A 27,822-nucleotide genomic window follows, 5' to 3' on the forward strand; every position below is an offset into this window, starting at 1 on the left:
CATTGTCATATTATCTAATAATTTAACATGCAATAAAAATTTTCCATTATAGCTAGTATTTATATTTTCACTATCCCTCCAAAAAGGTACACTGCGCGAAAAAAAGGGGGCATAGTTCTGTATCTCCCATTCTACTGGGATGATTGACAAAATTCAAATTGCATTTTTCATGTCTCAAAAAGCACACCTTAGGAAATGTATTAGATTTATATATAGCATTGTTCTAATATAGGTATTTTGACATAAAATCGGACTTTTTCTGAAATGATATACCAATTTTTTTTTCATATTTCGATTCTACGATTCAAATTATGTCAAACTGCCAAGTTTTGTAAAAATCGTACGAGTTTAAAACACTAGCTCTAAAAATTTTAGCTCCTCCATGCTAATTGAATTTGGTATATACAGGGTGTTTCACAAATCATGGGACAAACTTGGAGGGGTGGTGAAGCAAACTAAAAAAAGCAATTTTTATATAGGAATGTAGGGGTTAAAGTAACGGGTTACATAAAAAAAAAAAAAAAAAAAAAAAAAAGACATGAGAGGAAAATGTATTTATGTACAAAATCAATGCAAAGTGCTCATTTGCAGCAATACAGTATTCACAATAAATATTCAAAAAAGGGAACACTTTTTTAACAGCAATAACAGCAATAAGAACTACAGCTGTGATTGGCTGGCAATGCGGCGGTACAGGGCTGTAGTGAGCTGGACAAACCACGATCCAATGCATCAGAGGCAGTCCCGGATCTAGCGGGGGCAAGCCGGGGTTCTTGCCCCGGGCGGCAAATTCAAATATAACACTGGATTGTATCTGGTATGTTGTTTGCTAAAACAGCTAATTTTTTTTTTTAATCCAATGACAGATTGTGAACAATTACAAATGTAACCCAGTCCATTAATCTATACAAGGCCAGATGTGATGGTCTCTTTATTCTGGAGGCACCCAGTAATAGGTGGGCCACCATCGCCTTTCCTATGATGGGGGACGGACAGTTACAACCATGCCTTCTCCGGGATTCGAACCCAGGCTCTTCGGCATCGCAGTCAGCTTATTTGTTGGACCCATGCAGTTGGCTGGTCATAGAAAAAAAAAAAAAAAATAAATGATTACCAACAATCTTTCTTTAGCAGTCAATCGGTATTATTAGCTGGTAAACATCCAGAAAACGCAAACCTCAGTCCCATTGAACGTGATGGCAGACATTTGATATGTAATACAGAACATTAGTAAATAATGAAAAGCTTAGATCTTGGTTTACATATTCTAAAAACAAGAATGCAATGTTTTGTACAGGCTGCAAGATTTACCAGAAACATGGTGTTGCTGTTACACCATACAACAGGATTCATTAATTGGAAAAAAGTTTCAAGAATCTTTGTTGCAAATAGGTGATTTTTTAAAGGGGGGGAAAGATTCGGTTTAAGATTCCCCATCCTTTGGTAGCTATTACTGCTACCAAAGCCCCGGCCTCAAAAGGTTAAGTGGAAAATTCGAGTACGACAAATGAAATCATGCCAAGGCATCGATTATGACACTGAGCGACTCATTTATACAGAGAAAGAAAAATGGAGAGAAATTCTATATAGTCGTGGATGCGGGACTGTATTTTTCAACAAACTGTCGTTCGTTTCTTGGGTCTGATGAAATCCAAGTAGCCTGTTCGCAAAGTGTCCTCGACCAAGTCAAGGAAATTTTCTGAATTTATAATCTCTCTGCTTGCTAAACATAATTCAACTCTTAGGTACCTGTGAAAGCATCTAACAAAGGGAAAGGAATCATATTTATCAAAGATAATTAAAATAAGTTATTAACTTAAGGTAAAACAGTCTGAAGTAGCATTTTAAACGATATTAAAGAAGCCAAATACTGCACAATAATACTCGATTGCACTCAATATGTGTCTCATACAGATAAAAATGAACCAGGTGATTCAATATGTAAAAATGTGTGGTGATGTGTGAGAGATAAAGGAAAATTTAATTGATTTCATAGAAGTTGGTGGAAAGATAGGAGAATGTATTTCTGAACGCGTTGTAGAAAATTAGTGCCTTGATTGACACTTGATGGTTTAGATATTGAACAATATCGGTGTCAGTCTTACGACAACGGGTCTAATATGGATGGCATTTCTAAATCAATTGAAACTAGGATTACGGAAATGAAAAAGCTGGAGGAATTTGTGCCATGTTTGGCTCATTCCTAGTATCTTGTTGGTGTGCATTCTGCTTCTTTGTACATGGAAGCAGTTAACCTATTTGGAATTACTCAGAAAATACTTTCTTTTTTTGTCGCATGCACTACTCGATTGTATATTATGAAACAATGTACAAAATACATAAAAGGAAAAAAAAACTTAAAAATTTAATTAAAATTGTAAAAAACTTAAAAGGAAGCAGCCAGACGAGATGGTCGGCAAAATAAGGGGCTGTGAAAGTCCTTCTGATGAATTTACCGGAAATATAAAATATTTAAAAGAAATTAAAGCTATTTCTACGTAGCGGAACCATGCCGGGAAGTTTACGTAGACGATACTTTTACCCTGTTTGAAGGTAATAAAGATGATTTAAATAAAGTTCTTTCAACAATGAATTCTATTGATCCTGCTATTCAGTTCACTTTTGAACCTGAGACTTGCAATTCTCTTCCGTTTCTCGACATTCTGGTCACACGTAACACATCCAACTTCAGTACTACAGTTTACCGTAAACCTTCATTGGTTTGCCTTCCACCACACTTTAAATCATGTCATCCGACTAAACAAAAGTTAGCTTCATTTTATTCCTATGTTTTCCGTGCTCTTCAAGTTTGCTCCTCCAAACTAGCCCTTGATGAAGAACTAAATTATTTAAAAGCAATAGCTATTGACAGGGGCTTTTCACCCAACATTATTAATCCAGCAGTTAAAAAATTCTCATCTCAACACACTAAAAGCCACACTCTTATTTTAGGAGATTATAAAAATTCTGTTGTCATTCCCTTCTTTCCATCAATTAGCTATAAAGTTGCACATATTTTGCAGAAATTTAACTTTCGGGTTGTTTATTCTCCCATCAATAAAATTCCAACTTCTATACTCAAGGACCCCATTCCGGATATGAATTCCTGGGGTATTTATAGGATTCCTTGCCAGTGTGGTTTAATTTACATTGGTCAAACTAAGAGAGCCTTAAAATTTCGCGTCAAAGAACATGAGGCATATGTTAGAAAAAAGGAAACATAGAAGTCTTCTGTTGCTCAACATTGTTGGTCCGAAAACCACACTTTCAGTTTTTCTGCTGCCAAAATTATTCAAAAAACATCTTCCATTGGAGAACTGGATTTTCTAGAGGCATTTCACATTCATAAAAATCTTTCTGTTCTAGTTAACGATCCTAATTCCAATCCAAATTTGCCTTCGGCTTTTCGAGAAATTATGTTTTAGTTCTGGTTTCGCCAACAGATGGCGCCACTTGCTTATTCTTGTCCAGGCTTTCTTATCTTATCTAATCATTTTTTGCTATCTTGTTCATTTGCGGTTTTGCAGCTGAAGATGATGGTTCGGTAAAACCATGGAAACTAGTCCTGTGAAAATTTTGTGAATATAACGCTGATTTTTGTTGTTTGACTTCTAAATTAGTACATAGTAAATAATCAGACAAATATCCTCAGCAGTGGCCAAGTGATTAAGACCGCTGAATACTGGTAGTTCGACCCAGGCTGGCTGTGTGGTTTGTTTTCGAGGGTTTCCTCATGTGTTACGTGAATACGAGCCACCTTACTTTAAAAAGTTTCTCCACAAAAGCACCTCTCCTCTAAGCAGATAGCTCTCCTGTCTGTGTCATATTCATATAATCTAACCTAACCTAATTTAACTATTATGCAATAATATGGAATCGGAGAAACTTAGGAGTGCCCGTTCCCCCTAGAGTGGAAGAACGAATGGTGGCGAGGACTGGAGGGTTAGAAGCACTCAGGATTAGTTAAAATTAGGATTGAATCCAAAAGTAAGCTCAACAGAAAGACGATTCTCCTAGGAGGGAATGATTTCTAATTATGTAACTTTGTTACGTATTTTTCTTTTATAACAAAAAAAAAAAAAAAAAAAAAAAAAAAAAGGGGGGGGGCATGTAAAGAATTTTGTATAAAATGGAGCTTAGGTTTTTTTATCTATTTCTGCATTTATTAAACAAATTAAAATCTGTTAGAGAAACTTAAAGGATGATGAGTGAGGGCGGCAGTTTTAGCTTTTGCCCCACATCACAAAAATCAAAGATCCGGCGCTGATCAGAGGATCATTCGCAACTCTGATGTTGAGCGTGAAGGGTGAGTTTACACACAGGGAAAAAGCTGACATGCATCTCATGTATGACGCTGCTAATAGGAACGCCAGAATATTTTCAAAATACAAAGAAATTATTGGACTGGTAGCAGTATTTGATATGACTGCTGAAGATGAATTAGATATATGTATAATATAAGCAATTAATTAATTATTAAAATTAATAATAATGTACATTCTATAGTATATTATCTTTTGTACAATATGCAGAAAAGGATAATGATTTTAAACAGTTTATGAAATGTATGATCGAAAAACTAGTGTTAAGAAAACATTAGAATTCCTATGAAATATTGTAATCTATAATTATTTGATATTTAATTGTATAATATTAAAAAACACTTAATATTTTTTATTGATTGCAAATTGCAGTTTTATTACTTTACGTTTGGCATCTATTCTGTGTAATTCATATTTTTTAAAATATTGCTGCTATGTATGTTTATTAGATTATCTCAATAAATGAATGTTAGAAATCAGGTTTTATTTTTTATTAAATTTAAGTAATTCTATTGCCATTATGTATGTTTATTAGATTATCTCAATAAATGAATGTTGGAAATTAGGTTTTATTTTTTATTAAATTTAAGTATATTCAATTTCTTCGCTTACTTTTTATGTGCTTCTGATAACCAAAAAATTCATAATAAATAGAAACAAAAAGTTTCAACGCGTGCTATTTAATGAAGAGCTTACTTTAACATACTTAGCTTACTATCGTATACTATATTATTTCAATTATTTCTGTACAGTAACAAAAGGAAAGTTATTGATTATAAAAAGTGCATAAAATAATCATTGTAATCTACCACTATTCTAAAATGCAGAAACTAAAAATAAGTAAATACATTAACATATGATTGAAAGAAATAGTGTTAAGAAACATCAGCATTACTAGTCAATATTGCAATCCATAATTACTGAACTTTTAATTGTTTACTATTTAAAAAACACAAATATTTTTTTATTAATTGGAAATTTTAATTCTGTTATCTTCCTTCTGTTATTTATACTTTCAAACACTACTAGTTAATGTTTTTTCTTAAATAGTGCTGTCATGTATGTTGTCTGTTAGGTTATTATTTCATTTTAGATATGAATATGGGAAGTTATTAGATTTAGGAATATTTTTATCACATTTATTAACTACTTTATACTGTCTTTCATTTGCATATCTTGGAGATATAAAAATTAATGGTTATATTTTTTACCAAATAAATTTATACAGTGGGTGATCGGTTAATGAACAGTTCGGACAGCGAACAAATCGGAGAACAAACACTTTCAGGAAAGATTTTTGTGTTCGGACAATGAACAATATTCGGATAACGAACAAAAACTAATTCTAACGAAAACCTCTCGGAACACCCGACACCAGTCCTCAATTCGTCCTGAATATGGATGTGCGTGTGCGCTGACATGTCATCATTGGATGTGCGCATGCGCTGATACGTCATCATTCATACTATGTAGCAGTGAGGCAGCACCGTACGGTGCGTACAATAGTGTGCAACGACACTTTGTCAATTGTGTACCATAGTTGGTTTCGGTCCTTGTGATTTTCGTATGTGCTTCTCTAAATGCCTTATTAAAAAAAAAAACACCTAAAAATCTGACAATATTATGGGACCTAAAAAGAGTGAAGTGTCAAGAACTGTGCTCACCATAAAAACCAAGCAAGATATAACTAAAGTAGAGAGTGGACAAAAAATGACTGATGTTGCTAGGCAGTACGGCTTGAACAGATCTACAGTAGGTACAATCCTAGCTAAGAAAGATATCAAGAAATCATTCTGAGAAAGAGGAAGACGAAAGAGGAGCAATGCCGACATCTGCCATTAAAGATCTTTTGAAGAAGTGGGAGAATGACAGAGCAATGGTTTTAAAATGGCACCCAAACCAAGCTGATGTCAATAAGGTTGCTGATCTCTACAACGACATTGCTATCAAGCATTTCCTGAAAGTCCTGAAGGAGAGAAAAACAATCGATATTGAATATGTTCTTTAACACCCAAAGAAAGGGAAAGGACTGATTAATAAGTAAGACTATACGTATGTATTATATTTGTAATAAATAAACTTACTAAGAAATTATATTTGTATATGGCATTTTTTTAAAATTTAATTTTTAGGATCTCCAGAACGAATTAATCGAATTCCCATTAACATATATGGTATATCGGTGATCGGATAACGAACAATTTGGATAGCACACATTATCTTGGAACGGATTATGTTCGTTAACCGATCACCCACTGTACTTGAGTTCAGGTAAAATACTGATTATGTTACCTTAACAAGCGCTTCCTAATTTATCATGACCAGGGCAATTTTCAATGTCTCTGAGATTTAACAGAAATAAATGTGATAATGCTGTCTGTTATCTGAAAAAAAAATTTTTTTTTTTTTTTACCCACATATATATCTTTACTTTTACTTGTGTCTAGTTGAGTTTTATTTACTTAAAACCTATTATTAATATTATATAGTTATAATAAACACTTTCCTAATTACTCTCACGTAAAGAAAATAATTATGAAATCTTAAATAATCGTAACTTAGAATTTAAATTATTTAAAAAATATAGTTTAAAGTACTGAAAATAATTAATGCTATTATTAATTATACATATTTAGCCTACAGAGAAATTTAAAAAATATAGTTTAAAGTACTGAAAATAATTAAAGCTATTATTAATTATGCATATTTAGTTTAAAGAGAAAAAATTGTATTATCTTCTGGCTTTCAGGAAATGATAAAATATTTAAACTTTAGATAAATACAAGGAATACAAAATAAAAAAAAAAAGAAAATATATTAACAGGGTTGCCACTCAAACAGGAGAATGAAATTCCCTGACTTTTCCAGGTTTTCCAGGCGCGTTTCAAGAAAATTCCAGTTTATCCGCGTAATGTACGTTGGCTACGCTAAGAGGTAAATTATGGTATTACTTGTATTGTGTAGCAAATTCACTTAATTATTCAATAAATCCCAGAGGACATTTATTCTTAATTATTTTTGGTATACTTTGTTTGATAATTTTGTTTACTTTTCCACTTAAGAAACTTAATAAAATTTAAGATATATACATTGGATAACAAATGTATGTTTTATTTAATTATTACTCATGATCATCACCAGTTCAACACGAGGCTAATCCGGTCCTTATAAATCACAACGCAATGCTAAATAGTTAGGTTAGATTTTAGGTAAATTTAATTTGTGTGAGGTATGTTCTTAAAAAGCACCTTAACACTTGAAAACACAAATATAATTATAATAGTTCTTGTTTCCTCCATTGAAGATTGAGATTAGAATCTTCCCAATCTGGAATAAAATAAGGCTTTTTTTGCAGACATTCTGCAGCTAAACGAAACAAAGAAATCTATTTTAATAAATTGAGGTATTTTATATTTAGTTCACAGCATACATAAGAAAAAAATATGTGCATTAAATTTCGTGATGGTATGTCATCATACTGCTAGAATTAATTTCAAGATTATGCCAGAGAAAATTTCCTGAAATTTAGAAATATTATTTACTAATAATTAATAAATTTAGAGGGAAGAAGCATCATTAAATTATACGAATAACATAAAAATAAAGATAATTACTTAAAAATTGAATTAGAATAATCAACGATATTTTAGCGACTATAGTTATATTACATGGTTAGCCTAGATGACAGATTACTATTTTTTATTTTACTGCAAAATGGCAAGGTATTTATTAAAAAGAAAAGTTTAAAAAGATTTTGCGGTAAAATTGTAGTATACGGTAAGGCTTTGGCACGATTTTGAAAATTGTCGCCAAGACCAAAATGACCCGTTTACTGCGCATCATCATGTCGCCAAATCCATACATGGAGATTATTTTAACCAAAAAACGTCTATGCAAAGAATCTCTAATTCTTTGGTCTATGTAAAGAAGAAAATTTTCCATACAAGTAAAATGCTATTACGCCGCTAGAATGCGGAGGGAAAATTTGCCAAGGGATTTGGCGACGGAACCTGGCGGCCAAAATTTCCCTCTCCGCGATGTGTACCGGAAATTGAGAAACGTGTTAAGAAGAAACGTTCTTTGACAAAAAGAAAGCTACGAAAATCCGTTTTTAAATTATTGCGAAAAATCCAAGAAGAATCGTTTTATCAAAGGACGTTTCTTCTTGGATTTTTCGCAATAATTTTAAAAACGGATTTTCGTAGTTTCCCCCCCCCCCCCTGAAAATTACTAACCTATGAATTAATTTACTTGCACCAAAAATATTTTCTTTTAATTTAGAGTTTAACTACTTGCGCTAAGACTAAACTTCACGGTTGCGGTGCCGTGCGCTACAATATAGCAAGTGGTAAAGTGTCTCATTTACGCCGCTCCGCATCTGCGAGTGCAATCCAGAGCTGTAACTCGAGAAATAAACAATCTCGTTGTTAGGTGACGTGTGCACCATGTTATTTTCATTTTTGCGATAAATGCTTATCGACGTGGTGTTCACGTCGCTCGCAGTTTGAGACAAAAACATCTCGACGTGCTTGGCACGTCTTTTTAGCCCAAGTAGTTAAAGAAATTTTAAAGGATATTCATTTAATGAACTCTTGATAACGTGACCTTCGAACTTCGACACCGGTTTCCAGCTTTGGCGGCAGATATATCACGCATGCACAGCTGTTTCCCTCTATGATGGAACGGAGCCACGTCTGTTGCAGAGAGGTTTTCCTTCTTTACAATACATATTCTTTGATTCTAACCTCCATGGTACCGTATACTAAGATTAAATCCATTTTGTTTTATACGAGAACAGGTACTTTCTTTAGTTCATGCACTGCACATGCGATTCTCAAGAATACTGGAAACCAAAAGTTGCGGGAAACTTGCTTTGCCTTTCTAAAAGGCAATCAAATTGGCTCTATGCCAGCAGACACTCACGTGATAGGCAATTCGCCAAAAAAATTATCTCTTCCGACGTCGGCGCAAAAATCGCTTTTTTTTGGCGGGATCATTGTATGAAATTCCCTGACTTTTCCAGATTTGGACAAAAATACTTAAATTCCCTGACTTTTCCCTGAATTTTTTGGTCAATTTTCGAATTCCCTGACTTTTCCCGGTTTTCCAGGTAGCGTGGCAACCCTGTATTAATTATTAAGCTTATTTTTCTGCATAAATCAATATGTAACACAAGGACACAATGCATATTTAGTTTAAAGACAAAAAATTGTATTATCTTCTGGTTTTCAGGAAATGATAAAATATTTAAACTTTAGATAAATACAAGGAATACAAAATTAAAAAAAAAAAAGAAAATATATTAATTATTAAGCTTATTTTTCTGTATAAATCAATATGTAACAAAAGGATATTATAATGACATTTTCACAACTGTTGCAAAAAGGTGGAATTTTGAGAACATTTAGGCGTCTTTAAGACGTTGTGATACGATGCTTTCACAACCAAAATATCACCTGCGAAAAACGCAATAATGACATCTATGCGACAAAAACCTCATCTGAAAAGATGTAATAAAGACATATTATACCACAGATTCTTGAGCGGGATTCAATTCTAGGCTGTTATCTGGCTAGTCAAGCACTTGGATTTCTTTGCCAGCAGAAAGTGTCCTTAAAATTCCTCTCACATTAAATCTCATTATGCAGGAAAATTGACCATCTATAAACATCCATGTGAAGTTTCAACTTTTCTTATGGCAAATTAAGGGGTACATAGTGGTTTTAGGTGGCAGAAGAAAGACAGCAATGGTACCAGAAACAAACATAACCACTATATACCATCTGGCTTGGAGGATGTTTCACAGTTGGAATCGTATATCTGTCTTCCCATCTTTTCCCCCTTAAATAGCAAACACTTTTAGCACATGCAGAAAACTGCTGTGCACTTGACTTATTTGAAAACAATACCATACTCAATTGTTGTACTGTCCAATTCTGATACTGTACAGTGAGAGACAGCTGTTCCTTTTCATGCTTGGAATAAGTTAATGTTTCCTTGTACGTTTATAAGATAATAAACCAAAATCTATCATCTGACATCTTGAAATAGTATTCAAATTGATGCTCGGATTTTTGCACCCAGATAAGTCTAATCTTTTCTCAGGAGGTGATTAGAGATCATACAGCTATCCTTTTTAAAAATGAGTGCTTCTGATAACAAGCACTCATTTTTCTTGGGCAACCACTTCTTTTAAGGTCTGTAAATTTTCTAAAAGTTTAAAATTATGACAGCTGTCTTGTTCACATTTATTCTCTTACTTATTTCATGTTTAGAAAAGCCAACTTTATGCAGAGTCAATATTTCTGCACTTTTTGCAACAGTAAGAGAAGTTTTTTTACTCTTTAAATTTTTAAATAAATAAATAATAAAAGTTATTTATTAACATAAATAAACCTATAATGTTTTATTATTCTTCCACCAAATAATAAAGTAAATAGAATCCTTTAATAAATATTTTGTATGTATGTTTACGAAATTTATCATTCATTTCATTTATCCCAAATTTTGCAGGTTTAATTTTGCAGATATGAAGGAAAGGGGTATGAGGAGAATGGAAAGATTCCAAAGTATAAATAATTTACTGGCAAAAAGTAAACATTATTTACTAAATTAAAGACATAAAAAATTAGTCTTTTAATATCTTATTACAATATAATTATTTATTAATCATTATTCAAGTTTTAAATTTTAAAAACAACTTGAATGAACAATCAATAATACATCCAATTCTTTAAAAATAAATACTTCAGAGCTTTCAGAAAGTATGCAAATGTATTTTTAATTCATTTCAGTTATTATGTAATAAAAAGAACAGCAGATCAAAAGTCGCAGAAAACATTAAAATCTTCTGAAAACCTCTTGACGTTTGACAACATGAATAAAATAAAGTATAATTTATCTACAATATTACAGCAAGTGAATAATTGCTCATGCAGTGCTATCTTTATATTTTGATTATAGGGAAGGAATCAAAGGACTGAACAGATGTTGCTGTATCCATAAGAAGTAATACATAAATACTTTTCCCAATTTTAGGTTGCAGATTAAAATTAAGCAAAAAAACTACAAATTCCATCAGCGGATTTTAGGTAAAAGTACATCTGAATCACCTGAAATGTCTAATTTATTCAGTAATGAAGAAGAAAAATTCCCAAATGATGCAATTTTTTTCCTTTATTAAGAATTCATTAAAAATTTGTTTATCCATATTGGCTCTTTTTCCCTCCCTGTTTGTCCTCTAAGGTGTTGGATTCTCAGATAAGTACACCAGAAAAAATGAGTGGACAAGTATCGTTTCTTATTTTAGGATTTCTCTACAAACTTGAACAATACCTTTGTTTTTTGGTAAATAATTGCGCCAATCAATAATATTTCTTGAAACTGTTTCTCACCAACAATGCTGCCATCCCTTGGGTTATTTTTAATCCACAAATTGCATTTTAATGTACCTTTTGGAAACCTAAATACTAATATATATATTCATTGAAGCCATCATAATTGGATTTGCAGGTGTGAAAGCAACATCGTTCTGGCATGATGAAGACTTATTTTAGCTCTACATAAAAGTTGATCACTAGATTTATTAACAAATAAGTAAACTTAACTATTGATCTGAACTTAAAAATGAAAATAGCTTAACTACTTTACTTAAATTACTTTACTCAAATTTATCTAGTAATTAAAACAAAAAGTGAATGATGAAAAAACACGTATATATATACTTAACAGTTTCTTTTTTCCGTCATATTATGACAAAAAATAAGTATATTTTTTATAAAAATTTTTATGAAGAAATTCATTATATCAAACCCAAATCAGCAGTCAGAACTATTGCAAGTGTTGAATTTATTGATTTATGCCAATTTTTATTTTCATCGTAAAAAAGCACATTTTCCCTTAAAGTTGGCTTTTTTTCGAACATGTATTGAGAATACGGCAAAGCACACTAGAGCTATCTGCCTAAGGGGAGGGATGCCTTCGTGGAGGACTTTCTAAGGGAAACTGGCTTGTATACATATTACACATGGGAAAAACCCCGAAAATGCCCATGCAGCCAGCCCGTTCGCGGGATTCAAACCTCGGACCGAACTACCAGTGTTCAGCGATTTTACCGCTCGGCCGCTTTTCGAACATGTAAGAGAACTGGAAAGAACACTTTACAAAAATAAATGTCAGAATTTAAAATGTTTTATTGTTTATTACATTAATTTTCCTCTTAAAATTCAGTTTTTGTATGATAAATTTTAAAACAGGGAGACAAGCATAATCGCAATCAGTAAAAAAATATCGCGTTTCTTATCTCACCCGTTTTCCAAAATCGTTTCTTTTCGAGCAACACACAAAACATTGCCTTGTTGGTCTCAATTTTTTATCAGTGGGAATATCTCATTATCATTCATTTCTTCTTTTATTTTAGCTCCAAATTAAAAAAAAATAGTATTTGCAGTAGCTGGAACACCGAGCTAGTGAAAAGAAATTTCGCGCCTTTACTTGCGTAAAAGAATTCAGTAAAACCTAACCTTGAAACAGTTGTTTTGCAATTCTAACTTTACTGGATTACTAGCGCTATCTGTTAGAAACATTACACACTAAACAAGCAAAAATTTCGGGCAAATCAGTGTATAAGACTAAAAAAAAAAATGTTGCCCGAGCGGTGCTCTGGAAAATAAAAAAAGTGTCATTTCCAAGCACCTGAACTGGGGAGTGGTTAACAAATGGTACACAAATGAACACAGGAATTCTTTGCTTGCAGTGTTCACAGTAGGATGCAAAGGGTGACAGTTCACACACCTTTCATGACATTAAGTCGAATGAATTTACAGCTTACTAGGCTGCATAAATTCCTGAAGGCCACGGATTAACCCCATATATAATTTAAATACAAAATAATTTATTTTCACAAAGTCCCTGAGAAGATATCTCTCTCCTTACATCTTTATGTATTTCATAGTAACCAACTAATTCAACCTAACCTAGCAACAAGTTTTCAGTCATAATATCACTTAAAGGTAATTGGAATTGGTACTCTACTGTTATCAGGACTGGATTCAGAAATGTATGCTTGTATGTATGGATGGATGTGTGCATATATATATATGTACACACATATGTATATCTGTATACACACACAAACATATATGCACATACACACACACATACATTTCTGAATCTGGTCCTAATAACAAAAGAGTGCCCTTGGAAACTTGTCTTTCACATACAATAAACACTGCTAATTCAAAAGCAGAATTCCACATTTGTTACGGAAAAACATATTTAATTTCAAAAGAAAAATAATTTTACTAATTTTATAATTGACATTCAATACAATTTACTTACTAATTCTTTATTAAAAATTTACTGCAGGATACAGTATAAAATTGCTGAACTTTTACATTTGACACACCACAATTCTACATATTTCTCTTTAAAAATTTAAATCCTTTTTAATAGTAATACAATGTTTCATATCTGAATTTCTAGTATGGAGTAAGTCACATTAACAAATAAAATACAGAAGCAATCAATTTTTATGTCGTTGTTATAGTAAAGATTTAAAAATCCTTGACCACAGAACATCAAACACAACAAATAGAACACAACAAAATAACCACAGTTGATTTCAAGCTACTTCTGTGTTGCACAGATACAAATTTTGGTTGATCTTTACATTATGGTAACTTGGCAATTTTTTGGCAAAAATTTGGCGACCAACTCTCCTACAGCAACCCTCTATTTTTTTTTTCCCCGCCGCCATTTTGTCTTCACGAAGTAAAGAAATGTTTCTTTTCTTTTTATCTCCTGAACACTTCTTCCAACAATCTACTAGCCAAATTACACTTATGCTAGAAATTTTATCAAACAAAACTGCTTAATCATGACAAATATTCACTGCAAAATTAGGAAAAACTGCCCAATACCATCCTCTTTACGCATTTTTCAAAATAACACATACACATAAACCATGTACACGCCGACTTAGTTTTACTTAAAAAAACATCCCAGAATTGCACAAAAATGGCATTGTGCACACTCTTCACTATATCCATGTACACTGCTTTTTTCTCATAAATTAAAAAAATTTCACGAAAATACATGACAATTTTCTCAATCTTTAAACCCGGTAAAAAGAACATATATGAAATTACATGATCGCGAAAAAGTATTTACCCTTTACAAATATCAACATTTCCACATATAAAATAAATAGAATATCCAAAAACTTTTACCTCTAAATCATCTATTACATTATACACATCACCAACGAATTCATACCGCAAGCATTACAAATACTTAATATCAAATATTTAAATTATTTCCATGCACGTTTATTTCAACTTAAACGTATACCAAATTCCTACAAGCATAAAATTCACAAAATAACTATCATTTCATTACAATATCACTAAACCATGTACACGTCGACTTATTTTTACTTAAAAAAACATCCCAGAATTGCACAAAAATGGCATTGCGCACACTCTTCACTATATCCATGTACACTGCTTTTTTCTCATAAATTAAAAAAATTTCACGAAAATACATGACAATTTTCTCAATCTTTAAACCCGGTAAAAAGAACATATATGAAATTACCTGATCGCGAAAAAGTATTTACCCTTTACAAATATCAACATTTCCACATATAAAATAAATAGAATATCCAAAAACTTTTACCTCTAAATCATCTATTACATTATACACGTCACCAACGAATTCATACCGCAAGCATTACAAATACTTAATATCAAATATTTAAATTATTTCCATGCACGTTTATTTCAACTTAAACGTATACCAAATTCCTACAAACATAAAATTCACAAAATAACTATCATTTCATTAAAATATAATTAAATTCAAAAACACTACTTAAAATATAAATGAGCACATACATTAAATTAATAAAAATTACCTTACAATCCTAATTACTTTAAACTAAATCATTGCTAATAACAATTTTCCCAATAATACCAAATTCCTTTCCACCTTACATTTACAACAATGCATAAAAAGAATATCCTCAAATAATTAAAAATACTAACTTACCTAATCTTCTTCAGAATCTTGATTACGTGGCGGATACACTTTTCTTCCTTCTGTTTCAGAATCTTTAAAATCATACTTATCTTTCAAAGCAAGATACCAGGTAAAATAAATAACATAATAAAACATCTTTATTTCTCTCTCGCACAACCTTAAAAAACATTTATTACTATTCTTTTCAATACCACTAAATACCCATTTCGAATTCACTTTAGTTACGGCCATGGGATCCAAAAATTCACAAACACTATTTCACACAACACAGAATAAAGCCAAATACAAAATTGCCAGATTTTTTCCCGATTAAAGAACAGTAATTCGTCCATTAATATCCCATGATCTCTCATTTCCCCCACACAAAATAATGTGTAATCGGAACTGAGTACTGCTCACATTATTACCAAAGTCCCAGGTAGTAACCTTTATCGCCTCCAAAATGACGCCAAACTATCAGTTACCATATTGTAAAGATCAACCCAAACTTTAAGAATACTGCCTAAATAAATTATGTAAAATTCTTACCTTCCAAGTACTTCTTTTGGTTCATATTTTGCATAGAAATCTCTTGCTACATTTTTATCCGGCAGTTCATCATCCTCTTTATGTGATGAGACCATATTCAAGCTTAGAAGTTGACAAAGAAGTCAACTAAAAATTCTGATATATTAGCTGCTTGATGTAAAGTTAAAAGTATAAACCATAATCTGAAATAAGATTAGTAGTAATTACATAGCTTATGTGAAAAAAGAAGATACTGCAACTAATACATTAAGATACTGCAACAAGCATGTATAATCAAAACATTAAAAAAAAAAAAAAAAAAAAAAAAAAAAAAAAAAAAAAAAATGATTATTCCGCAGAAGGTTATAAAAATCAGCTATAAGACAATCTGAATTAAAATATGACAACTATTCTGAAATAAAATAACTCCTTTTTGTATTATGTTAATATTTTTCTGGAAATGAAAAATAAATAATCATTGATAAAGTAATTTAATCATAATTAATGTGTAACTCCTTCTACATTCATTCAGTATGAAAGTAAAACAGAAATGGGAAGGGGGCTAAAAAATCTTTACACACTTTAGCTGAAGAATTAGAGAACTTTGATTATACAATATGGAAATTTCCTATGTATGTTTGCAATAGAACATCATGGTTTCATATGACAAGAAGGTCAATAAATCACACAGTAGGTCATATTTATTTTACATACAGAGAGAAATAATTCAAATCATACATAGAAACTAAAACATTTTCAGTTTCTGCATTTTCTAACAGGAACTACTAGTGACTGAATAAAACTTTATAGGCCTAATATAAGTATGATATTTAATATCATATTGGTTATAGTTAGACAATAAAATGTTAATAACATATTCAGTATTTCAACATTTTCTCTTCATACTAGCTCCTAGAAAATATTAATTTCTAATGGTTTACAGATCTATACATTTAATCTGATTAAAAAGCTATACATGTATGAAAATAAATAAGCAGCTGTTAATAAAAACAATACAGCAGACCTTCTAAAAGATCTTCTCAGAAGAGTTATTGAGAAAATAGGAATAGGAAAAGTGATTTTCAAATTATGTTTAAAAGGATATCAAAGTATAATATTCACTGTAGTTTTTTTAATAGTAATAGAATGTTTCATATCTGAATTTCTAGTATGGAATACGTTACATTAGCACTAACAAATAAAACAGAAGCAATCATTTTTTATGTCGTTGTTATAGTAAAAGATTTAAAAATCCTTGACCACAGAACACCAAACACAACAAATAGAACACAGAAAAATCCTTTTTTTTAATGCAGCTTACAAATACTATACTATTTATAGAGATACTATACAATTTATAGAGATTATAATTTGCATAAATCATACTGGAAAAAAAAAATTACATGCATATTTCAAAACAACAATTTGCATAATAATTCTGATAATTCCAGAGCAGACAACAGCAGAGAAAATAAAAGATATAACTGCAATAATGAAAATTAAGTAAAAATAAATAATATCCGATGCAGTAGATGATAAAACGAACGATAAGACGAAAATAATGGTTAATTTCCCAGTTCTATATGCAAAATGGTCTACATCAATTTTTAAATAACCATTTACATACCAAACTATAGAAGAGTATTTATCATATGTCCTACTGCTGTACGTTAGAATCGCATTAGAAATATTAGCGTCATCTTTCATACTATTACAATTTACATCATCGCTAATGGTCATATTTATCATCATTGCATTACTAACTCATTCGCATTTAGTTATCCTCTTTCACATCATAACAACTTTTAGTTCGGTTATTACTCACGTCGAAACACATTACTTAATCCCCCCCGTTTTCAAAATACATACATAATAAACTATTTTTATAGTATAGTGTTTTTTTTTCCCCTTAATGCTATATTGTTGAAAATTAATTTTATGTTAAAAGGAGAAAATGTATTTCGAAAAATCAGATTTTTATTATAATAATGAGCTGAAATTTATGGAAAAAATATAAAAAAATTCTCTGTCACTCAATACCTTTAGTAGCCCTGGCGTAGGTGACACATTCTAATTTAATACAAAGGGTAATTTAAAGGAGTAATAGCTATATTAAGTAATACTGATGGTAAACAAATCGCATTTTCATTTCTATCCATTACTTAAGTATATATTAACTCAGAAATTTATATTCTATTGAAAACATAATTTTGAAAATAACTTTTAAAACTGACTATTATTTTTAAAAGACTTGACTTTGAGCAGAAGCATAAAGTTAATTTTGATTTAGGAAATCTAACTCTGATTGAGTTGCAATGACCCTGCGCTTCAAGTTTACAAATATTAAACGTCGAAACAAAAACTGAAACTTTCATTTCCGAAGGCGGTTAGCGACACTAGTGGCTATTTATTTAAACTAATAATAGGTATATTTTTCCTTAAATGTTTCCGATACTATTTCTCTCATATTTTGTAAAGAAAACAAATAATCTTGCAACCTGTTACCCGTTTCACGAATGTTTGCAGTTTGTTTATTAGCTTTATTTTTGTGTAATTCGTGTCGTTTTGTAGATTTTGTGAATTAAGGGATAATTTTGTAAACTTTGAAACTAGAGAGCATTTTATTTGTAATTGGAACACATTTGTAAACTTTCGTTATGGCTGGGCTGCTTTCCCAACTTGGTGTTGGTGGCAATCCTTTTAATACTATTGTTGGCCAAAGAATAGGTATTTTTAATACTTAAATATATTTTGTATGTTCTTCTGATTACAAGTATCTCACCATAATCTCAATGTAACTTTTTATCGTGAATATATAGTACTTTTTTTTTGGTATAATCAATTATTGTGTTCAGTTTTCTACCGACGGAGTATAAAAAAATTTTTCATAAAAATACCTATTATAATATATTATTATTCTTAAATAAATTTATTTAAGAATGAACCTTAAACGCTCAATTAAATATGAGTATAGGACATTTTTTCTGTCTGTTACTTCTTTTTAATTCTTTCATTTTTTTTTTTTTTTTTTTTTTTTTTAAATCAGATAACATTTTAAAATCAGTTATACTTTTCGGCTTAATCCTAGTATCCGGTGCATACGGGATTTGGCTACTTTTGGCGACTTTATGATGAGCAGTAAAAACGATGAGTAGTAAACGTGTCATTCAAAGAATGTATATAGTTATACATAGTTATATAGTATGTACTATGTAGTGATAGTGTATAATATATACATAGACGTTCTTTGGGTCATTTTTGGTGTCGGCGATAATTTTCAAAATCGCGCCAAGGTTGCACCGTATACTAGGATTTTACCTACTTTTCATATACGTGTAATATTGACTTCCAAGCACTACATTGTATTGAAGGTTTGCATTTAAGTCATTGAAAAAATTATTTGTTATTTATCATTATCGTAAAAGTAATCAGTTTTATCAAAATATAGAGGCCGAAGCATACTTGTTTTGCTGCATTTGGTATGGAAAATTTAGCTTTAATATAAGAAACTTTGAATCAATATAAATATACAAAACTTGGTAAAATCCTAGTATACGGTGCAGCCTTGGCGCGATTTTGAAAATTATCGCCAACACCAAAAATGACCCAAAGAACGTCTATGTATATACTGTATAATACATACAGTATATACATAGTATATACTATGTACTATATATATATTCTTTGAATGACCCGTTTACTACTCATCGTATATGTCCAGTTTTTACTGCTCATCATAAAAGTCGCCAAATCCCGTGTGCACCGGATACTGGGATTAAACCCAAAACTTTTTAATGGAAATATCAGTGCTAAAGCTCTGAGTGCAGAATGCATTTAATTTCTGTCAGGATAATGAATCTAAATACACAGTAATGAATCTTCTTTTATGGATACTATGCAATTGTTTTGTAGCTTTCAAAATTTGGCTGTATTTTTTTGATTTACTGAACATGTATGGAGTGAATTGCAAGCTGAAAGTAATTTTGATAGAGGAATGAAATAAAATCGAATATTCTACACAAAAAATTAGTTGAATTCTTGCCAAAGTACATGAAAAATATAATTTCAATTAAAGGACATCCAACTAAATATCAGATGTTCTGTTGTTTACTTATTTTTGTTAAATATTAACTGTATGTTTAAATGTTTGAATGCTCATTTCCAGCACTCTTTGAATAATTTTTTTCAGAACTATTTTGAATATATTTCTTTTGAATATATTTTAAAACTTTTAGTATCTTAATGTTAGAAGCTGTTCAAAGAATAAATCAAGTAATCATCAAATCTCAAATTTTAAATTTAAGGGGAAACTGCAGAATCACCCACTGCTTCGCACATTTCTCAAAATCGCCAACTTGAAAATAACAAGTCAAAGAGTTGCACAAACTCTGTATCCATGTATACATCAATCTATTTTCACTTAAAAAAACATCAGAGAATTGCACAAACTTCCCTTTGCATGCTCCCTTGACTTTGTCCATGTACACACCGATGCGCGCCTTGTAAGTGGGGGATTCTGCATCAACTTGCAAATAACAATTCAAAGAATTGCAGAAACTTATTATCCATGTACACATCAATATATTTTCACTTAAAAAATATCAGAGAATTGCACAAACTTGGTATTGCACACTCTTTTGACTTTGTCCATGTACGCATCGATACACATCATATAAGTGGGCGAATCTGCACTTTACCCGAATTAAAAAATTTTCTATTGAGATAGTTAGTTTATTTGATTATAAAGCACACTAAAGCTATTTGCCTAAGGGAAGTGATGCCTTCATGAAGGGCTCTCTAAGGGAAACTGGCAGGTCTACATGTTACACTGGAGGAAAAATCATAAGAAACACTCATGCCGCCAACCTGTTAGCCTGGAATTGAACCTAGATTAGAACTACTAGTGTTCAGCAAATTAACCACTTGGCTGCTGGTAGGCTAAGATGTTTTGCAAGGTTTTGGGATGGATTATTGGATAGTATTAGAGGTTAGAAGGATATGATTGACGAGTCATAATTTTTCTTGCACTGTGTAGAATCATGTTTTATGATGCTAAAAAAGGGCACATCTTTTTTTTTGGTTAGTGTTGGTCTTTTTCATCAACAATTTTCTCAAATCATATTTGTTATTTTCATGATTATTGCTAATTTTTGCAATATTTCTTGTATTGTGTGGAATTATGTTTTATAATGCTAAAAAAGTCACATCTTTTTTCAGTTAGTGCTAGTCTTTTTCATTAACAGTTTTCTTAAATCATGTTTGTTAATTTCATTAATATTGCTGTTCCATCCCCCCTTCTCCCCGGCTCCCTCCACTATTGACTGCATGCATGTTCATAAATTTTGAAAGACTGGATTTTATCAGCAAATAATTTAGGAAGATAACATATTTGATTGCCATTTTAGTTTTTATTAGCATTTTTATTTATTAATTGTTGAAAAGATATTGTCATGTATAAACTTGTGAAATTTATCAACATATTTCGTTTTTTAGGGATTATAATGGATTTCTATTTTCATATTTTAAAAATATTTATTATTATTATATTAGTTTATGTATTAATATCTGATTCTGCATAGTTTGAAAAAAATATTACATAATCCTAATAATATATATCACATGTATTTCAATTTTAGAACAAGCAACTGATGGATCTCTTGCTTCTGAAAACTGGGCTTTGAATATGGAAATATGTGACATCATCAATGAGACTGATGAAGGGTATGTAGGAAAACTATAATAGCTGTTTAAATGAAAATAGTTTTGCCACTTATGTGGTGTCTTACATCAGGAGTCATACTGTTTGCTACTTTATAAGACTTTCAGCTGAAATGTGATGTATTTGAAGTACCATATAGAATTGCTTTTCCAGAACAGTTGATCTTAATTTCTTTCAGTTTTAGAAAAACCTTTGCTATAAAATAGAAACCAAGCAATCAACATCTTCACAATGGTTTGAAGTGTGCATGATAAAGTGTTAATTAATGTGTTAGGTTATTTGAATATGCCAAAACTGGGAGGGCTGTCTGCCTAAGAGGAGAGATGCCTTCATGGAGGACTTTTGAGGATAATGGCTTATATTCACACCGCACATGGGGAAAACCAGCCATGCAGCCAGTCTTTTTGCTGGGTTTGAACCCAAGCCAGGTTGAACTGCTAGCATTCAGCAGCTTTGTTTGGAAAAGCCACTGACAGCAGTCACTGTTAAAAACTAAAACATTTGGATGACATAAATTGAGAGATTGTTAAGGATCTTGGCTGTTACTGGGCTATCTAGCTTTACAATCTGGATAGAGTTTGTACAGTCCTTAGATTTATCAAAATTGATTTTCTTCATTAAAAATCCTTAATTTTTTACATCCGGCATTTTTTTCTATCATTTTTTTATTGACATTTCTATCTTTTTTTTTTTTGTGATTGCCTTTTAACCCTCTGAGCGTTATGACCGAGTTTAGGCGGTCAAGACGGCCTACCTCGAAAGCGTTACCGACGGTTCTAGGCGGTCACTGGAAAAGTGTTCGAAAGCGTTACTGATGGATTAGGCGGTCAGTGGTGAAGACCTCGAAAGCGTTTTGACCGCCTTAAAGCGGCCGTGCAGATGTCTCTCGCCCCCCCTTATTTCTGGAACCTTGAAGATCTCTAAATGACAACTTTCAGTATTAGTTTAAGAGGGTTGCTCTTCTTTGTTTTAGACCTCTATGTTTTATCGCCAAGAAAGTGTTTAGACATACGACAAACTGACGCAAACATTCTTCACTAAATAAATTAGCAGCATGTAAAAATTTCCCAATACTATGTTTAAACAGATAACATTTTCATAAAATATCCTTTATATTTCAAACTAAATGCTCAGAAATATGCAAAATGCTTGTGAATTCAATTAAAAAATAGCATTTAAAAATATTTGCATTATTTAAATAAATTTACTTATGATTATGTAGATGCATAAAACCGGCAAGTTAAAAACTTTCATTTAATTCGCGCGAACCGAATAGTGCTGCATTCTGTTAACCTGAATTACATGCAATTGCATATAAAGAATAACATTACTTAAGCAATAAGTCAGATAAAAATTAGAAAATCAATAGTCTATTTTAATAAGTTATAATAAGCGTATTCTTGATAGGGGTTTATAAAACACAAACTAATTTAATAGTAAATATAATAATAGCGACTTAATTATTCTTTTTGGAACAATACTCGTCGCTTATACCGGTTTGCTGAAGTTTTGTTCTAATGCATTTTAAATCGTCCAATGCTTTTAATGTACATTGATATGAATGTGATTTTTATTAGAAAAAAGTTTAATAAGTTTGATTTTCTTGTGTACTCATGCTTTACGTAATATATATTACTTTGCTCAATGCAGTGAAACTACAAGCAGCAATGAAGAGCTGAGTTAAAATTTCCATATTTTGTTACATAAATTATTAAAATACTGTACAGCGTAACATCTGAGTTTCCGAAATGTAACCCACAACTTTTCTAGGAGTTACAAATTTGAATTAAAAAAATAGCAGTAATTAGATAATAAAAACTAAATACTAATAAGAAAAAAAACAGGAAAGTTTTTTTTTTATGTTTGTTTAGTTTATTTTATTGTTTTTGGATATATATTGTTGGCAAATGGTGAAGTTGTCATTGACAAATGACACATAATAAAGATAATAAAGAAGAATGATCTGTATTATTTATTATTTAAAATGCATATAATTTCCTCTAAAATAGTATCAGTCTTAGACTGAATGCTGTCTAGACAGTTGCAATGAAATTTTAACTTGATTAACATATCAAATACAGTTTCCTTTTCAATAACTTCGTCAGCAATTTGAGGAACCTTTTTGACTCATTAGATGATTTCGAATAAAACTTGGATTAGTCCAATTTAAAAAAAAATATTTAGAATTACCGAACTAATAAAAGCAAATCTTATTTTAATTTCTTTATCAAAGTACTATATTATTTAGTCAGCGAGAACTGATCATAAAATCTGAGCCTTATGCCCAAGATTCATAGGTCTAAGCAGTAAAAAAAGCTTCTCTTTCTAGAGAAAATTGTCACATATTATGGAAAAGATTTTGCAAGACATTATTTTAGACAAAACACGATTTTTTAAATTTAATCTCATGTATTAGAGATCAAGTATTTTACCATAACTTTGTTTTCACAATAAAGATGATCGCCGTGTTTTTAACTTCCATAGCTTAAATTAAAGAAATACACATAGCAACTTCAACCATAAACATTTGACTTAATTTTTTTTTGACAAGCTATGCGAAGGAATGACTAAATATTGATTGATTTTACATTTATGTTAAATGACAATGATTAAAAAAGAATAGCTGTAGATAGCTGTAGATGTGTAAAAAACCTGTATATGTAACCTTCTGTATTTCTAAAGGAAAGCTTAAAATGGTTCACAATAACGGATGGCTTTGATCATTCAGTAAAGTCATCGTAGGTACATTCAGTTCACAGTTTTGAAGAACTGCAGTTCAGATTTGTTGCTTAAGAGTAATTTTACCCCTGGGGGACTGCTTTACTTAGGGAACAGAAAAAACAAGTTTTTAAACATATGCATACAAAAGGCGTACCTTTTCTCACAACATAAATGGCAGATGTGATAATTTGAACACATGCGTTCAATCAGTTGCTTCCTCCTAACAAAGGTTCCTAGCAAAGTCTTGTACTGTTTTAAATATGCTGTGTTCTAGCATTGTGAATGCTTCCATTCATTATTTTTAATTTTAAACAATATTAAATTGTAATTACTGGTTAAAATGGCTTAAAATAAATTGATACATTATACGAAAGTTTGTAAAAATGAAAACTGGAGTCACTTTCTTTCACATAATTTCTGACTAGCTCTTCCAAAATATTTTAAAGCTTTCTTTACAACATACTAGAAATGTCTAGATTTTGGGAAATTCATTTGCTGTTTTTAGTTAGTAGTTTTAATTGGGGTTGTTATGTAAGAAGGCATTTAATCGTTGTTGATGTGTTACAGTGCTTATTTTATTGTATAAGTACTTGTAAGGCAGCAATAATGCAAATATTACTTTATTTGTTAATATTATAATGCACAGAGGAACTTAAAAAAAGAACAAAAATAATTGTTCCTTTATAATATGTGCTTAAAGGGTTTCCAATGAAAGCATAGATAACTAAGTAGTAACAGTAATAACATTATATCAATTAATTTACTAACTGAATATGATAAAAATTTCAAATTCGAAATCCGTCTTTTTACTGAGTACTTTTCTCAGAAAGAAAAATATCTTCTAAAAATCTATGCTGTTAATACATTTTTAGATAACATCCTGAGAGGAATTCATTGATAATAATAATATGTAGAATACATTAGGTGCTTAAAGCCATGAAACAGGTAAACTTAACAACACACTCGGCAGGCTCACAGTCATAGCCAGTTCGGTTTTTTAAATACGGGAAAGCTATGAAGACTATCTACCTAAGAGGAGGGATTCCTTCGTCGAGGATATTCTGAAGAAAGCTAGCGTATTACACATGAGAAAAACCATGAAAACCAACCATGCAATCAGCCTGTTCGCCTGAGATTGAACTCAAATCAAGCCGAACTACCAGTATTCAGATCCAGAGGTTTTAACTGTTCGGCATATTGATGAGGCCTTGAACATAATCATGAATCTGCAAGCTTATTCAGCTGGACGCGCTGTTAATTCCATATATTCTCCTCTCCTAAAGACTGAAATTCGAATCATAGATCTTTCAGTTTACTAATTGGATCTGCTACTACTTGCACTACTAGGAAACGCAAGGCAAAAAAGGCTTTATAAGTGTACCAGTACGACAGCATTATATGATTTGTTGGACATCTTAACTTCGAAAATTATATGGAATGTATTTCCAAATGGATATTATGTTCGATTATTTTTTAACTTGTTGATTCTAAACCGATCGTCACCTTTTCAATCCAAAAATATTTCATATTATGTCTAGATGCTATATAAATCATTTTATCTGCATACACTAATTTATGAAATTTAACTTTTATATTAGCCCTACAGCAAGAAATTTCAAAGTAGAAAGTGTTCTTCAACTGCAAAGCAAGTTGTATGAATATAATAAGTTTCAGAAACTGTATTTACTATGATTTAAGGCTTTAAAATTTTAATATTTATAACAAAGATTTCAGGAGGCATCTTGGCATTGAAATAATGGAATACTAATCCTGAATTCTTAAAAAGTCCTCCTACGAAGGCATCCCTACGTTTAAGCAGATAGCCATAGAATACTTTACATTAGTCAAATAAGCCAATGCATACTGTTGCTGTAAAAAAATATTGTATTTTTCTTACATAATTTCGACTGAAAACGTTATATTTGTTACCACGGAAAGATTTTATTTTTGTGCTAAATTCTAGATGCTTGAATTTTTGTAATACACAGAAGCAGAGATAACAAAAAACTAAAAAAATATTCATAATTTACTAGGATATATAAACAATATAATCATTGTAAAATAGATTTTTAATAAGAATAGTTAGAAAAAAATAAATGATTAATGTATACTTTACGTCGTACTTCCTAAAAAGCTTATTTGTTTTAATTGGAAACAATGAAACATTCTTGAATCATCTGACTAAGAAGTGGAATGCTTTCATGGAAGATCCTGAAAGGAAACTTGGCTCATAATTGTATTTCACACAGAGAAATCCTAAAAAGTTCCTATGTAGCCAGGCTGTACGCCATGATTCGAATCCTTATCGAAGGACCAGATTTTGCAGTCTTATCCAATCGGCCATCAGAAAACCCAGTTTCGTAGAAAACTACAAGAATCGAATCATTAAATAATTTGCTATTACATTGCATAGGCTAAATAATTTGCATGTCACATAGATTTAAAAATTTAACATAGCACGCAAAGTCACATTTTCCTAAATAGATGTGAGCTAGTCAATGGTCGAGCGGTAATATCGTTGAACACTGGCAGTTTGACCCGGACTCAAGTTCTGGCAAACAGGTTGACTGCATGGACGCTTCGATGATTTTCCTTCTGTGGTTCGATACCAGCCAATTTCCCTTGGGAAGTTCTCCACGAAGACATACTTTCATTAGTAAGATAACACTTTCTTATTTTGCCGTAATCAAATAAACTAACTAAACCTAAAACTGTCATATATTTTGCCGCCTTTTTAAAGGAAGTTTCACATTCAACATCCCTTACAGTAATGAGATAATTTGACTTGTTCGCATATGCCATATTGACATATTTTACCCGTTCAAATATTCAAGAGGATAATTATAACTCTATTTTGGCTGATCATAGAACAGACAGAAACGGATAATAGAATATATGGAAATAGACGATAGAAATGGATTTTTACGTAGATCTTGTGCAGTTGTTATATTGTGTTTTAACTGACTGCTTATAAATACATTTAGATAACATAACTTTAAGAATATCAAATTTATGTATAGAAATATTGCTTTAGATGAACTATAGAATGAATATTACAAAAAGTATTTTTCAGAAAGACAATTTAAGACACAAATTATCGTGCGATATTCATTTTAAAACAATACTTTCCTCATTAAAGTTATAAGGTATTTTCTCCCTCCTTTCTGTATGCCTTCGTGGTGTAATGTAGTGCATTCAGCGTATATTCGAGAGGTCCAAGGTTCGAGTCCCGGCTAGGGCTTTGCTCATTTTTTATGTGTCTCCTCCACAAACAACCTAATGTTCTACAGTGTCATCAGAACTAAAAAAAAGGGGGATGGATGATGATTCTTCACCACCAGGATTTGGCAGTTGGGTCTCCTAATCTCCAGTTGGCCTTTAAAAGGCGGAGTATATAAGGCATTTTCTAGCTTCTCACTGCATCTTTCGTGGTGTAATGGTAGCACTCTCAGCGCGTATTTGAGAGGTAAAGGTTCGAATCCCGGTGAGGGCATTGCTAATTTTTCACGTCCT

At 31.3% G+C, this 27,822-nt stretch overlaps 2 protein-coding genes across 5 annotated transcripts in view; one reads left to right on the forward strand and one right to left on the reverse strand.

The window, feature by feature from the left end:
- PhKgamma (phosphorylase kinase gamma) overlaps positions 1 to 18,174 on the reverse strand; it is a 59,298-nt gene extending 41,124 nt beyond the window's left edge. Inside the window, exons 1-2 of one of the 3 annotated variants that reach the window (XM_085810835.1) lie at positions 17,910 to 18,174; positions 15,891 to 16,072 (exon numbers count right to left, since the gene is read on the reverse strand). In XM_085810835.1, the coding sequence (XP_085666961.1) occupies positions 15,891 to 15,985 (95 nt within the window). In that variant the 5' untranslated portion in view covers positions 15,986 to 16,072; positions 17,910 to 18,174. Of the gene's footprint in view, positions 1 to 15,890; positions 16,073 to 17,496; positions 17,674 to 17,909 lie in introns of those variants that run through there. The other 2 variants (XM_085810833.1, XM_085810834.1) reach the window with 2 other exon arrangements.
- Positions 18,175 to 18,349: 175 nt separating this feature from the next.
- LOC118181515 (TOM1-like protein 2) overlaps positions 18,350 to 27,822 on the forward strand; it is a 92,368-nt gene continuing 82,895 nt past the window's right edge. Inside the window, exons 1-2 of one of the 2 annotated variants that reach the window (XM_035350672.2) lie at positions 18,350 to 18,596; positions 21,506 to 21,590. In XM_035350672.2, the coding sequence (XP_035206563.1) occupies positions 18,527 to 18,596; positions 21,506 to 21,590 (155 nt within the window). In that variant the 5' untranslated portion in view covers positions 18,350 to 18,526. Of the gene's footprint in view, positions 18,597 to 19,596; positions 19,739 to 21,505; positions 21,591 to 27,822 lie in introns of those variants that run through there. The other variant, XM_085810837.1, reaches the window with a different exon arrangement.

The sequence above is a fragment of the Stegodyphus dumicola genome, chromosome 2 (genome assembly GCF_044657685.1).
Source record: "Stegodyphus dumicola isolate Sdum_Otavi_A_Nest chromosome 2, ASM4465768v1".
NCBI lineage: Eukaryota > Metazoa > Arthropoda > Arachnida > Araneae > Eresidae > Stegodyphus > Stegodyphus dumicola.